Source organism: Magallana gigas, chromosome 2, assembly GCF_963853765.1.
Source record: "Magallana gigas chromosome 2, xbMagGiga1.1, whole genome shotgun sequence".
Lineage (NCBI taxonomy): Eukaryota > Metazoa > Mollusca > Bivalvia > Ostreida > Ostreidae > Magallana > Magallana gigas.
The window spans coordinates 44,879,933-44,896,147 of record NC_088854.1 but is presented as its reverse complement, the minus strand read 5'-3'; the positions used below and the strand labels follow the sequence as shown (position 1 = coordinate 44,896,147).

Here is a 16,215-nt window from a genome sequence, read left to right as displayed (position 1 = left end):
AATTTTAAGAATTAGATTTCAACATAATTAATTTTACAAAGTTCATTGGTGTAAGTTTTGTTGCTTTGCGTTGATTACTAAATGTAGTATCTCTTGACCAGTCAAAGGTTATATAATCTAAATTGACCTCAGAGCACGACCTCCATTGACTTGCACGGACTGACCTCAGTCTTCCAAGAAGTTAGTAACCATGGCAACCTTCTCATATTATATGGAAGAAATTACTGTTCTTTGTAGCAACGTCCTGATCGACAACTAGGATAATGAACTTACTGTTGCATGCTTTATTTGGTGTTTTATAATATATATAGGACATACATGCATGAAACACCAAAGAAAGCATTTTATTGTTTAGGCAAACAGGAGCGCATAATATTGGTTTTTTAAATATCTATGTGTGTAGTGTAGGATTCAAGATGGTTTCTAAAAAAATTAAATGAATACATAAATGAAAAAATATGACAAAGAAAAAGATGGGAAGACTAAATAGCAATGGCAAACTATGCTGCACGGTACCGTTGTAGACATTTGACTAAAAAAAATTGACACTTGCGATTTCAAAAATGTAAATGAAGATCATCAGTATTTAGTAAACATTGTAAAATGTTCAATATGATTTCTCACGTGACTTAAATTTGTAATTAAATATACAAAAGTATAACATATACTTTTTACAAGGGTTCCTTTTTGGTTTGGGCATTTAATATACATGTATATAGTTGTCATTTTGCAAAGTGTGACGATGATGGAATTTATGAAAGAGTATTGCTATGTTTAGTCTTGTTTAGTCTTGTGTATTGTGATGAAGATCTTTGTCGATTGCAAAACTCGCAACTGTATATTTTAGCTCGACATGTAAATAAGAAGTCCTTATTGGGCAACAAATAAAATGCATATTCACTCATTTCTTGTCAGCCACTCGGCAAACCTCGGCCGATTCCGTAACTTACCATATATATTTAGCAAATATGGAAATTTGTGAACTGAAAATTGCTATAAATATAGATTTCTGGATATTCAAAAAATTCTTTACACGATGATTGAATACTTCGGTCATTTCCGTAATAAGTGCTCCGTGTTACACGAAAGCAGGTCGAACACGAGGCAGAGAAAACCTAAATATCACCCAGTCACGCATGACAGACAACAAAGGCGAAGGACACTGCAGACCGCACGAAATTTTGGGTACTGGGAGAGTAGCTCTGCAAGATCCATCGGCAGCCTTTTCGACCGCTTCTAAAAAGTATGCAGATTTTGTGCGAACTTTGCATTTTGTTGGCATGCTTGATGCAGGTTGGATCTATGAATGGTAAGATTAAAATGATTAAAAAATAGCCTATCGTATGATCGTTTGCGCAGTTTTTGGAAGACGGCTAACTTTTTCGACATTAACTGCACTATAAGTAAATCATCAGTAATTTAATGCACAGGTATTCTAGGCTTGATTCATCTTCTCTTTATTAAAAAAAAACCAGGATTTGCTTTGAATTCTAATCCCCGGACTTGCATTTTGTATGCATTGGTATGTATTTCTTAGGTTTGGACCAATCGCCCAAATGAGATATAATAACCCGTTTTAGATACAATGTATCAACGTAGGATATATTTGAAGTGCAAAAATAAAACAAAAACTTTATTTTGCTTAAAATGGATAAATCTGCGTTAGAATAGATGAAATGTAACAACATTTGGTAAGTTTACAACTTTTTCTGTGCCTCTATTAGTACGATGATTGACCCCTCAGTACAGTAGTTTTACCGGTAACGAATCAGTATGCGGTTTCATCGTGCATGCGACTATTATTATTGGAATTCCAAATGTTTTTATTCTATGTTTAAATCACATTTCTTTGTCCTTCTAAAATGTAGTATCAAACTTCCAAAAATATAAAGGATGAATTACGGAGATAGTAATTTCAACACCCCCTCGATTTTCTTAGTTTCGAATTCGTTTTCAGTATCGAATCAAGTGCCCTCTATTACTTCTGACCGAATATTTTGAGGCGAATTAATTTTAAAAATGTACTAGAGGTACTTGTTAATAGACTTATAAATGAAGAAAGAAAAATATTTGTGGGAATATGTCATTTAAACAAATTTTAATAATATGATCGTTATTTTTATCATACCGTTTCCCCGTCAAATTGAAACTGGACTTAAACAGTTTTCATTTGCGTTACTTTATGAAATTGAATTTTCATGAAAACACTCTATAATAGTAACTGATAATAAGTTTTTGCGATTTGCCTTTGTTTTGCCCGTATATCTATAATCAATATATCCAACCAAATAATACTTCTATTGCAGTGAATCGAAACTAGGAAAACTACATGTGGTTCTATTTGAAGTCTTAATTTCATTTAAAGCTCCATTATCATTAAATATGATGCATTATCTTATTAAATGGATTATAATTACTAATTATCCACCAAATAGGGGTCAATAACAAACTTTTCACACTTTCGTTTTTTCTGCCTTGCATTTCCGGCAGCTCATATCTGGGTCACCTTTTTAATTTGTAAACAATTAGGTAAATAATCGTGCAAATGTCAAACAACTTCACACACTGATAGAATATATATTTCTGTATTAAAATTACCTAGCTAGGATTTTTTAAAACCTTATAACTTCGTCTTTCACCAATAATTTTTCTAAAAAATTATTCGATACTGGCAAATATTTGTTACCGGTAAAACGACTGTATATCCAAAACTTCTTGGAGATCAATCTTACAAGCTTTAGGTTTATAGAAAAACTTGTTAACTGGAAGTTGTTGCATTTGATATACATTAATGCAGATTTAAATCAAAAATTTTCGAATCAAATTTTTTTTTTTTAAATCTCATCGAAGGGTTTATTTACCTGTGTGATGGTGCCTATTTATAAGCAGTTTTCAACCTTTATCTTATACCACAGCCATACATAGGCTTAAGTTTGGATTATTCAAATTTTTATTTCAAATATTAAAAAAAGATTAAATATTCCATACTAAAATATTAACTCTAAATTCATGTATCAATTAAATCTATATTTATACAATCACTGAAAATTCTATAACTCATTGTATCATAGCACATGCACTGAAAATTCTATAACACATTGCATCATAGCACATGCAACATACATTTTTTTTCCATTGCATGCTTACTAGTATTTAGAAGCTATCAAAACTGTAGAAAATATTTTAAAAGCCTGTTAGTTCATTGAGAACAATTAGTGTTGACCAACTCTTGCTGGACCAGTTTGATGTTATTTGTGACAGCTGAATGTCCAGCGTGGAGTGTGGCTTGTTTTGATGGGGACGGGTGTGTTAGCACGGCCAGCCTCTGTGACGGACGAGTTCAGTGTAGGGACCGGTCAGATGAACTACTCTGTGCAGCAAAGAAAGGTATACATCACACAGAGATGACAACATGCATAACGACTGGACAATCAGATAATCACAGAACTTTGTACTATTTTTTATACCTTAATTTTTTTTGCCCTCGTAATTCAAAGATGTGTCATTTCCTGCAATTGAATGTACATTCTGTTTGCCAAGGGTATATTAAGAACTGATCCTCTCCTCTTTAACTCTTGGGTTGAAGAGGAGAGGTGCAGTTTGTAACCCCATGGCAAACGAAGATGTGTTTGACAGAAAAAAAGGGGGAGGGGGGTGCTAAAATGTTATTGAATAAAATTTGAGAAAGTTTGTATACCAGTATTTTACTTTAAAAGTGAATTTTGGGCTTTTCCACTTTTCAGCTGATATTCTTCATTGCCATGGTGACATGTTTGTGTGTTGGGATGGAGAAGAGTGTATTCCAAGGACACAACTCTGTGATGGCGTGCATGACTGCTCTGATGGATCTGATGAGCACATCTGTGGTGATTATTTTATTTCTGTATGATTTTATATTTACCTATTATACCGGTAAACAAACACGCTGCCAACTGCACTGTACAATTTTCACTTGAGTATCACACGATGGCTTTTATCCCATTGTATTTTTAGAAGTCTGTATTGTCCAAGTTTAGTGCTTTGATAATTAAGATTTGATCATGGTTTCATGGTTGCTCCTCAAATATTTTTTTAAGTACAGGTAGGATTATTTTCAGAACCTCATGAGAGGTGTAGGAGAGAGGGGCTATTTCTGTGTGCCAACAATCAACAGTGTCTGAATACCAGTCGCCTCTGTGACGGAAAGTCGGATTGCTGGGATGGTAGTGATGAGCAAGGAAAATGTGGTGAGAGTAAAACCTCAATCTGGTATACAGCTAGTTTACAACATAAGGGATAACACTAAATTGAAGTTTGACAAGTCACAGAAATAGAATACCGTATAACGGGTATTTTTTACGTCTTGCTAATTTTTTACTTATTTTTACGAGATTTACGAAAAATTAAACGCGTAAATTTTCACAGAAGTGCATGAAAAAACACAGCACGTAAATTTTCTACATCGTACGTATGAGAGCAATGTTCATGACCTTCAGCTCAGTCCCTGACGCCTGTACATGTAGGTATATTTGAGCGTTTTTGGTCACGTGGTGATAACAGTTCAGATCTTTCTATTTAGTCTTGAGTATTTTTTAAAACAACATTAGTTGCTAGATTTCAATCACTCAGTCAATAACTATGGCGGGGATACGAAGCTATATTAAACCAGTATCTACAATGCCAAATCCAAATGGATCTCTTTCTGAAATGATTCCAAAGAAAGTTATAACTGCTTTAAATAAATCAGTTGCCACAACTAATTCTCCAATAAGAACACCGAAAAGGGGAAAATATACGAAATACACCGATTCCGATCGTGCCGCTATTGGCAGGGAGAGAAAGAAAAAAAGAGAAAACTTTTGAAATGGAGTTGTCTTTCTTTTTTTCCTGGTAAATCAAACGGAGACGAGCACATGGTGTGCATCAATGATGATACCCAGATTAATAGGAATAAGTAAAGTGTATATCACATATGAAATAAAGGTAAATGAATAAACACAATCATAATAGTTAAGGACCCGTTTACAGTAAAACGATTTTCTGATTTGTATGTGTGTTAACTGTAACTAAGTCACGGTGAAATCCCATCCCCCCCCCCCTTTTTTACAACAGATGATTTTAATTTTTATGAACATGTCCAATTCGTAAAAAAATTTAAATCGCCCTATTTTAAGACAAATTCGTAAAAAATCACAGCAGTAAATATTGCCCGTTATACGGTATTTTCAGCACTGGGTTAGGATTATTAGAAGTGGACCAACACATATTGTTCTTCAAACCATCGAGCTTGACTACCTAGATTCTTTTACAAGAGATATCCCAATTTAAGGGAACATGATTTATTGAAAAACTCTCCTCCTGTTTTATTGCTTGCTATATTATCTGATGGCAGGAATCCTAACCAAGACCTGTTTTATCACTAATATTAATATTGGTGTATTTAATATTCTTTTATTTTTTGAAAGATGAGGCTAAGACTGAATGCAGTTCCAACAAATGCCAGCAGATATGTGAAGTTTCACCAGAGGGAGCTAAATGTCAATGTCTCCCAGGATACCTCACTCTAAAAAACAGGACTTGTATAGGTATAACAGCATCACATTTATCAGATAACGATAATTCAATCAATGAACAACTTTTAATTTGTGAAGCTGTACATGAATAATGGTTGAAAAAGAAGTTAAGCAAAGTTGTTTCCCCTGAAGTAATTGAGCCATTGAATGGTATCAACCACAATGCTATTGGGGCTGTTAAGGAAAACAAAGTTTATTATGAGAAAAATGCTGTCAGATTTAATAATATATTTAATGTCAACAAATAGTAATACATGTACTAGATTCCTTGAATTTGAGGTAATACTTTTTATAAAGTTTTATTCTTTTTTTTTCCAAAAATCATACAGTGAATTAAGGACACATGTACATGTATATTAATGAGATACAACTTTACCAAACAGATATAAATGAGTGTGAAGCAGCGGAACTTCCTCTATGCAGCCATATTTGTCAGAATTTTCCAGGGAGCTATAATTGTTCTTGTCACCATGGATACAAGCTTACAGATAATGGAAAATGTTCGATTAATGGTAGGTGTCCTGAGTGTCAAAATTTACCCAATTGCTAAATTTCGTAACCATAAATGTTTCATTTCTTGGGACAGAATATAATACATTAATGAAATTATTCATCTTTTCCATGATCTTTAATAATAAAGAATACAAGAATTCAATTCCTGGTCAACATACATTACAATTAACAACTAGATTGCTGTTTTCTTTAAGGTAAAGGCATCGTTAATATGCTTCGAAGGTACCGGTTGCTAAATCATCAATTTGGCAAATCAGCAGTTATATTTGACTGACAGAACAACTGTCAAAAAATGTCCCACTTTCACATTTTCTGTACATTCACTTGTAAATTTGCCATTTGATATAGGCTCAACTTAATTCACTGCGACCCATGGGGGACATAGCTAGGGCGGCTACAGTTCCTTTTATATATATTTTATATAGAGAGTAAAGAAAATAGAAAAAATTGCCATGTTTTGAAATTGTATGCATGCAAGTTCAACAAATTTCATTTGTTTATTAGTAAAGGAGTAGAAGCAAGTTTTCCTTAACAGAATCAAATTTTTTTTTTTAATTTTTAAGGATCCTTACCTATCTTTCTTTTGACCCATGGTGGTGAAATCCATGGATATGAAATGTTTCAGAATAGATCAATCTCGTCCAATGCTGCCCATATGTATGTGGAAGAACATGATCATATCAAAGCAATGGGTATCAAATTTGTAATTCTTAAACATGCAGTGATGAAAAATAAATATCAGTGATATTTTTAAAAATATCTGGAATTTTTAAAATCAAATTCTGACATCGTTAAGATTAAATAGCATTGTTCTTTTAGCTTTGGGGCCAAACAAGGTGCTGTACTTTAGTGATGTTGTCCACAAGAAGATCTACTCCTCCCATCTGGATGGAGACTGGAAGGCTCAAGGACAGGAGGTCATTAATGTCGGTAGGTCAAGGTCACAGAAAAAAATTTCAACAAAAGAAAGAACCTCAAAGTTGTATTTGAATTGGTGATTCAAACGAGATTGAGTACTGTAGATTCCTTCTGTTACTCATGTACAGTACTTAATTCAATGACATCTCTGTTTTGTTTCAAATTGCAAGAACTAAAAATCCGTACGTTTTAAACTCATCACAATACTAGCTAGACATTCAGGGCATGACAGCTAGTGTAAGTTATGGCGGTCGGGCAGATGGTTATTTCAAACACTGCATAAATTCACAAGTGCTGTAGTTTTGTTACAATCTTCAATAGTTCACAACTACCAAAAAATTATAGCAAGATTTTAAAATCTGTGAGGGATGGTTTTTGCAATTTTACTTGGATATACTTTGCAAAAAATTGGAAATCTACGAAGATCATTTATGAAGGCATGTCAAATTTTTTAAAAATTACCTACAGGGATGTAGATATCTTACTGGTCTGTTGAATTTGAAGTATACACAAGCCTTTCCTGTACTCTGTTATAGGTCTCCGGAATCCAGAGGGAATGGATGTAGACTGGAGTACTGGACATTTATACATTGCTGACAGTGGGCGGGGGAAGATCCTGGCGTGTCAGGAGAATGGGGACGTTTGTACTGCTGTCATCACTCACCTAGGCCACCCCAAAGCTCTCAGCATTGACCAAAGAAATAGGTGAATTAAAGTTATATATGTACCTGTGATATAATGTATTCATAACTGATAATAATGTGTATAATAACCGCACAAGGCTGATTACTATATAATATAATGATATGTGCATTATTTGTTAATAATTGATTCATGTTAATTACATCAAATTTTTTGGATTCTTCATGTGATTCATAAAGGAATGCTGCTAGTGCCGAAGCTTTTTATACACAATGTTGAAGAAATGATCTACAAGTTACATTTAATATTTAGGATGGAAAAAGGATTGTTGTCTTTGTATGTTTTTATACCCCCGCAAACGAAGTTTAGGGGGGTATATTGGTTTCACCCTGTCCGTCTGTCTGTCCGTCCGTCTGTCCGTCTGTCTGTAGACGCAACTTTGTCCCCCCTATAGAATTTTTTATTACTGCATGGAACAGTTTGAAAATTTTTACATATGTTGAACACCATCTGAAGATGTGCACCTGCAATTTTTTTTAAGATCAGACAAGATTTAATGATTTTATGACAGTTTTCATTTTCCTTATTCTATATATTGTACACTAATGTTGAAAAGTAAGGGAGGTAATCCTTACAGATTTTATTAATTAATTAATAGAAAACACTCTAAAATATATTTATATAAATACATCCAGATGGAGTTTTTTGTCTTTATGTCTTATTTAATAAAAAAAAAATTTTTTTTATAAGTATTCTATCAACTGACAATGCAAAGTTTTTGTTTGTCAATGATAAATTCTTAGGAGCTAATAAGAACATCAAAGACAAGTGTGGCTGAATTCATTTGTCCCAAGGGAGCCATTATCTGAGCCATGGTTCAGATGGAGCATGTGTTTAGGGGAAATTGATAATCTGTAAAATGGGTGATGGTTTTGGGGCTATTTTAAAACTGTTTCATGTAAACCAAAAGGTCTATCATTATAAGGAAATATATAATATAATTATTAATAAAGAATTTAAACTATTTTTAGAGGTTGTTTAAATTTATTTGTCAAGTAAATTGATGAAGTGACCCTATTGGGCATTAATTTAAATGAAATTCAAAATTACTGATATGATTGTAGTGTTTTGGCAATTTTAAAATTGTTTGTAATATTAAATTTTCTTTTTTTACATATTTTTACATAGTATGGTAATTATGGTAATGTTTTGGGAGTTTATTAAATTTAACAAGTTCATCAAAGAAAATCATAGTCCTATGGGATTAATTTTCTGATATTGAGTTCCATTGTGCCATAGGAGAAAGTGAGGAAAATTTGAAACAACTAATTGCATCTGTCAAGACTCTTAGGCCAAAAAAAATTAAATACTTGGTTCTCAGGCCAGTTTTGTCAAAATTAAATGAGGGAGGGAGGCTTTTTTTTTTTCTTTTTATCCAATAAAAAAATGACGAGGGATTTTTTTTTTAATTTTATTTTCAAAATCCGAACTTTTAACAACAGCGCTTCAATATGTGCATTGGACATTGAAATTGAAAACATTTACTTTCTAGTTTTCTTTCTTTTCTCTCTAGCATTTTCTACATTTTTTCTCTTGAATGGCAAAATATGGTTTGCTCTACAACTTTCACAAGTGGGATATGCCCCTCAAGAAGGGCAGAAATCTTTGGAGCCCTTTCTCTCTCTTGTGGCATGAGCTCTTGAAGCTCACATCCACAGGAATATTGATAAAGATCCAAAACACGTTTCAGAATCATTTGGTTGTATAACACCCTCTTGTTGTTAACGATATCTCCATCTGCTGCATATGGTTCTGGTAAAGACAGCTTTCGAGCACCAGATATCAGAACTTCAAATGCATTCCTTTTGGCCTTACCTGTCAATAAGGATTTTTAAAAACTTTACATATGGCATTGTAAATTACATTTACAGAGAATGTACTCATAACTTTCGCTATTAAAATCAGTTTTTTTTCTTGTGGTGCAAATATTTCAATGAATATTTAATAGTGGTGCTATTCAATTTTATATTTTTTCTAAAATTTAATACGAATATTCTTTTCTGCCTCAAATCATCACATAAAATCAGGAAAATACCCAACTACAATGGTGTGAAAATAGGGCGCCTGTAAAGTGCGAAACGAAATCGAAACGAAACGAAACGAAACGAAATCAAACGAAACGAAACGAAACAAATCGAAACGAAACGAAATCAATCGAAACGAAACGAAATCAAACGAAACGAAACCAAAAATCGAAACGAAACGGAACGGAATTTAGACAAAACTAATATCAATTTTGACTACATAAAAGTTAAAATAAATTCTTTGAAATAAATTTTTGAACCATAAAATATAACAACCTGTATGTTTCAGATTGGCGCTGTAAAGTTTTAAGCCGATTATCCGAAATTTGCAAAAATTATATAATTATGTAAATAAGTGATGTACATTCCAATACATTTTAATGTTTCTTATTAATAATTGTTTCATTAAATGATAAAAATGATATTCAGACGTTTTGAGAGAGAGAGAGAGAGAGAGAGAGAGAGAGAGAGAGAGAGAGAGATGCCTTAAAAGTTATCAGCGATATCACATAGCAAAGTATATACGCAAGTTTTGGAAGAGAGAGATAGAGATATGATGATGATACTGAAGGGGAAATTCTAACAACAATTTTCTCTCTATCGATTTGAAATATTGTAAAAATGAAACGATCGAATACAATGGGATTTATAGCATACTTGTTGGTTACCAGTTTCTGACATATACATGTAATAAGAAAGTATAGCATGAATTTGGACGTCGTAGTTTGACAAAATTAAAGTGCAATATAAAGAGGGGTTTTTACCTGTTCTCTTTCTCTCCCTTTCACACTCAAAAACAATGTATTTGAATCATTTTTACAATATTTCATATCGATATAAAAAAAAAATCGTGGAGTTGGAATGTCTTCGTAAATACTGTAACGCGCACTATATTTAGGATGTACAATATTTGGCGGAATATAATTTTTCAACAAGTTAGCATGGATTTGATTAAGCGCATTTCTGAATTTACCTTTTTATCTACTTATATATTTTACATTTAGCAATGTACTTGATTTTGCGGACGCCGTTTTCCGCCAAAAACGCAAAATAGAATACATAGCCAAAGGGGTAAAGACAGTTTAAGAATACGTTTACAGTAAAATCATCTTTATATTGCAAGTTAATTTTGTCAAATTACGACGTCCAAATTCATGCTATACATATTACAACAATTCTTATTATATGTTAGAAACTGGTAACCAACCAGTATGCTCTAAATCACATTGTATTCGATCGTTTCGTTTTTACAATATTTCAAATCGACAGAAAGAAAATTGATGTTAGAATGTCCCCTTTAGTATCATCCTCATATCTCTATCTCTCTATTTCTTTCTTTCTCTCTCTCCCAAACTTGCGTATATACTTTGCTATGTGATGTTGCTGATAAGTTTTAAGGCATCTCTCTCTCTCTCTCTCTCTCTCTCTCTCAAAACGTCTGAATATCTTTTAATCATTTAATGAAACAAATTAGAAACATTAAAAGGTATAGGAATGTACATCACTTATTTACATAATTATATAATTTTTGCAAATTTCGGATAATCGGCTTAAAAATTTACAGCGCCAATCTGAAACATACAGGTAGTTATATTTTATGGTTCAAAAATTTATTTCAATGAATTTATTTTAACTTTTATGTAGTCAAAATTGATATTAGTTTTGTTTAAATTCCGTTTCGTTTCGTTTCGAGTTTTGATTTCGTTTCGTTTCGTTTCGATTGATTTCGTTTCGTTTCGATTTGTTTCGTTTCGTTTCGTCTGATTTCGTTTCGTTTCGTTTCGTTTCGCACTTTACAGGCGCCCGTGAAAATATGCCCAAAATATCGTGAAATATTAAGCATACAGTAAAACACGGTTATAATGAAGTCCCAGGGACGGCCAATTTAACTTCGTTATAAGCGTAATTCGTTATATCCGTCAAGTTTACAACATGAAATAGAGACTTGGGGAATGAAATTCACTTCGCTGTAAGCGTCAATTCATTATAAGCGTGTTCGCTATAACCGTGTTTTACTGTATATATAAAATATGATTTTTCACACTAACTAAATACATAGTACTGTACGAACCAGATTCAGCGCCAGAATCCTCCGTTCCCGATTCCGAAGGCATTTCACAAGCGGTGCTTCTCTTTTGGTCTTTATCTTCTACAAGGTTGAATCTCACATAATGACCAAACAACGATACTGTTTGGACAACATTCATATTTGCCATCACATTGTCAAACGCGTCAGTCTTTGATTTTCCAACAGAAACTGTTATCGGCAAATCTCGCAGTTTTTCCGGGAAAACCCAAGTCCCGAGGTCAATGGAGCCGTTCTTTATGGATTGAAAGAGTTCTAACATAGTACATCCCTCGGAAAACCCACCAACTATATGCCAGGGAAGCAAAACAGTTGATCCCTTCCGAATTTGGGCCGAAATTAATGCCATCGTGGTCAAACTGAAACAAACCTTTTGATCTGACCGCCATTTGCATTGCAATGCTTATCTGTTTACTCGGAACTCCAAGGTCGCACACTTTACCTTAGCGTAATGGAGTCGGCCGAGGATTACTGATTGAGTTTTAGTGATTCTAAAATACGATCGGGATGCGGTCGGCGAATTCCGGAATTTTTTTTTTCAGTCGATCTGCGCACGAGAGAATTTTTATTTTATTCATTTGATGATAAAAATGGGTAATGCGCATTGTTAAAAGACATGCGGGCGGGCCTGAGAACCAAGTTATTAATTTTTTTAGGCCTTATTAGAAAGATATTGAAAGTTTTATCAACAGAAGAGCATTGCTTGGCTACCGGTATTTCTATTCACTGCAAAGGGAGGGGTTATTGTCATTTTGTTGGTTTTTCTTTAAATCAATTAAATTAAAAAAATATATCATCAAATACATACATTTGTAAATGTATTAGTGTTATAGATATGTATTTACAGTGAAATTCTAACAATTTTAAATTTAATTTTTCTTTGTAAACTAATTTTTTTTTTTTACAATTCTAGAAATTTTTTTTTGTATGTGTTCCAAACCTTTATTAATCAATTCAATTATATGTCCCATTTGAAATTAGCCTAGCGGGGGTATTAGTCCCATTAGGACAGTTCTAGTTATAATTGATGTCAACGAATATCTTTGAAACTCATATATTTACATTTTCCAGTGTCTTTGCCCGTGATAACACTACGTATCGATTTTGTACTATGTAATCCATAAGTTCAAATGATGCCAAATTGAGGCGCCAGCAGGGTTTGCTTATTTATATTTAAATATTAAATCGTACGATGGCTTAAAATAGGTCTGGCTTTATTGGATTTGATCATGCCCCAACCAAAAGTAATTACCGGTAGAAAATTACAATAAGAAAAAAAGGACATTCAATGCAATGTCAAGTTCATTTTAAATTGATTTATTTCAGATATCCTTTGCAATCAAAACATGATCAATAAACATTTGACATTAAAAAAAAAGCCTTTATTTATATATAGATTATAAAAAAATACTACTGCTCGGTCTGCTTTGTAACCTGTTGTGACTATAAAAAAAATCTTTCTGTTTTTTTTTGAGTCCCCTAAAGTGGACCCTTAGTGGGGATAGTGGATTCTATCCTTGTCGACCTCCTCCATAGCCAGGTCCATCTGGTGCTCGTTCTCCTGATCAAATTCCCCATCATCCTCCGGCGTATACTTGCACCACTTGGGGCACTTCTTTCCCATGCACAGTAAAATCGAGATCTTGTTCACAAAATGGTGGCAGTTGTTGGTGTAGAAACTGTAATTCCCAAACTTATCCACGTAGTTCTCTATACAGCTTCTGATGCAGCCCGGGCTCAGCCTGGTGTAGCCCGCTGGGGTTTTCTCCTTTGTCATGGTGCAGACGTTGCCAAGGTTGGGATAAGTTGTCTTGACTAGAGCAGCGTCTCGCCCAATTCTGTTCCCGAATTCCAGGTACATACCGGCTGTCCAAATCCAGCGGTGGGAGAACTTGAAGGTGAACCGACTGGGTGGTGTGCGGCGATGGCGGTTAAGTCGCCGTATTCCAAAGTTCATGCATGCCAAGTCAGTTTCTCCGAAATAATATGGTATGGCATCCTCTATAAACAAAAGCAAAATATTTTAGAGGATGAATTTTTCACAATTGGCAGATCTCAGATACTCTGTTGAGTAAAGGTACAAGATATGTTTTCATCGAGAATTGAGAGATAATAAAATGATTTTTGTATTAATTATGTTTGGTCAAAACTAGGAACACTCCATGAAGTCTTTACCATTTTTCAGTTTTTAGACAATTTTAAAACTTAAGTATTTTTCAAACATATCTTCAAAAATGAATTTTTCCCCCCTTTTTTTTTTTCAAATTAAAATAATTGAAGTTATATAGCAATGACTTTGAAGGTCCACAGACTTCTTTGAAATAGTAAAGGTTGACCAACATATTTACACCCCTCTCCTCCCTAAATTGGACTTACTAGATGCAGGACAGGCTCGGTTATTTCCCCTGGTTGGGTAAACTCCCAGAATAGCACTCTCTGTAATAGTAGTGGTTGTCACATACAGGAAAACCACAGTTGTGAAAACCTGTCATACAAAATAAGAAATATACAACATCATAAATGCAGCTTAAGTAACGCTATTTTGAAAAAAAAAATTATTGCCTTAAAACAGAAAGGTAAAATGTTATATGTGATGAATTAATTTGCTCCCATATTTGATTTAGTTTTAACAAATTTTCATTTCTTTGGAATATGGAATTGGAAACATAACAATTCTTTTTAAAAGTATACATCATCTATAATAATTAACATATTGATATTGATGTCATTAGTACCAAAATATATTTACTCACCAGAAATATCTTAGAAAATGAAAACTTGCTGTTTTGCACATATTTTCCTTTTTTTAAGTGTGGATATAGTTATTTACTTTACCTTCATATTGCTCCAGTGTTGTACCCCACTGCCTCTCAACCAGAGTCTAGGGAAAGACTGGTAGGTTATTTCTTAAAATATCAACTGCCTCTCATTTTAAATTCAAACAGATGGGTTGTCAATTACATGTGGTTTTTTAATCTCTGGGGAGCAAAATTGTAAAACAAAAGAGGAGTGGTGACGTGCTTTCCCTGGGGGTCAGTTGAAAGTTTCCAGAGCCTAAATTTTTAAAAAATAATTGTGCTTCATTAAACTCGCGCAATTTGAAATCTCTGAGAATAATATGGACTTAACACATTTTCTTTGCCTGAAGCTGAAAGGCCAATAATTATGCATCTTACAACAGGTCATTTACTTACCTGTAAACAAAAAACAAAAGCTGATCATGACTAAAATATTCTGTTTAAGATTATGTGTGTTTTATTGTCATTTTGGTAACAGATGGGAGAGTAATTTATGAATTGATTATGAGTTACATAGAATGACTTTCTCTGCATGTCTCTGAGATGAAGATAAATTTATGTATACATAATATTTTTCTCAAGGCAATGATGCTTCTTTACCTATTAAAATTTTTCCTAAAAAAGAAAAGGGAATGACACATACATATTAATAGCTACTAGGGTTTTTCTTTTATGTGTGCATTTGAGATACTGGTACATGTGTATACATCTGTTTCATAAAAGTTTAGTGGATTAGATTGATAGATAGATTTATTTGGTATCATGTCATGTCATCATACATATATAAAACATACACATCGTACATAAGTATACATCATGAATGGACATGATATTTGAAATACACAATATTATAAATATGATACCAGGATAACCTATGAAAGCTTGGAAGCTTATTTCTATTGGGTTCCATTCATAACTTTATAACAAATGTAGCTAACTAAGGCATATTGTACAGTATAGATCAGACCCTACCTAACACCAGAGCAGACCCCAACTAAACCCCAGGTTTACTTTTGAGGTTTACTTGGGGTTTACTCTGGGTCTGCATTTTTAGCTCACCGAGTCAAGGGGAGCTTATGCTATACTGTCGGCGTCGGTGTCGGCGTCGGCGTCCGGACCTGGTTAAAGTTTTTGTTGCAGGTCCTGTATTCTAAGCTATTACTTGTCCTATCTTCACCAAACTTGCATGGATGATGCATCTGGACCTACTTATGGACTTTTAAGACTTGGATGCTGAATCTCAGTCCTAAATTTCAGATGCTGGAGGAGGTTAAGGTTGTTGGACCAGGTTAAAGTTTTTGTTGCAGTTGCCCTTTGATAGCAATATCTAAGTTACTGCTGGTCTGTACTTCACCAAACTTGCATGGATGATGTGTCTTATAATACTGATGCACCAGACAGGCTTGAGTGCTGAATCTGAGCAATAGGTTTCGGATGCTGGAGGAGGATATGGTTTTTGGAGCTGGTTAAAGTTTTTGTTGCAGGTGCCCTCTGATGATTATATCTTAGTTACTACTGGTCCTAACTTCACCAAACTTGTATGGATGGTGCGTCTTATGATACTGATGCACCTGACAAGCTTGAATGCTGAATCTGAGCCAAAGGTTTTGGATGCTGGAGGA

General features: G+C 33.8%; 2 protein-coding genes across 2 annotated transcripts in view; one reads left to right on the top strand and one right to left on the bottom strand.

Moving 5' to 3' along the window:
* The first annotated feature begins 1,071 nt into the window (after positions 1-1,071).
* The window catches only part of LOC105321200 (vitellogenin receptor), a 39,206-nt gene continuing 24,062 nt past the window's right edge, over positions 1,072-16,215 (top strand). The window contains exons 1-9 of the mRNA XM_034445430.2: positions 1,072-1,309; positions 3,262-3,387; positions 3,744-3,866; positions 4,098-4,226; positions 5,445-5,564; positions 5,936-6,064; positions 6,629-6,757; positions 6,885-6,995; positions 7,520-7,688. Of these exons, the coding sequence (XP_034301321.2) occupies positions 1,246-1,309; positions 3,262-3,387; positions 3,744-3,866; positions 4,098-4,226; positions 5,445-5,564; positions 5,936-6,064; positions 6,629-6,757; positions 6,885-6,995; positions 7,520-7,688 (1,100 nt within the window). The 5' untranslated portion in view covers positions 1,072-1,245. The remainder of the gene's footprint in view (positions 1,310-3,261; positions 3,388-3,743; positions 3,867-4,097; positions 4,227-5,444; positions 5,565-5,935; positions 6,065-6,628; positions 6,758-6,884; positions 6,996-7,519; positions 7,689-16,215) is intronic.
* Positions 13,097-14,756, bottom strand: LOC105321109 (uncharacterized). The gene is made up of 3 exons (XM_011419314.4): positions 14,631-14,756; positions 14,172-14,280; positions 13,097-13,796 (listed from the first exon to the last, which is right to left on the bottom strand). Exons 1-3 carry the CDS (start codon positions 14,634-14,636, stop codon positions 13,288-13,290), a joined length of 624 nt encoding a protein of 207 aa, XP_011417616.3. The 5' UTR covers positions 14,637-14,756; the 3' UTR covers positions 13,097-13,287.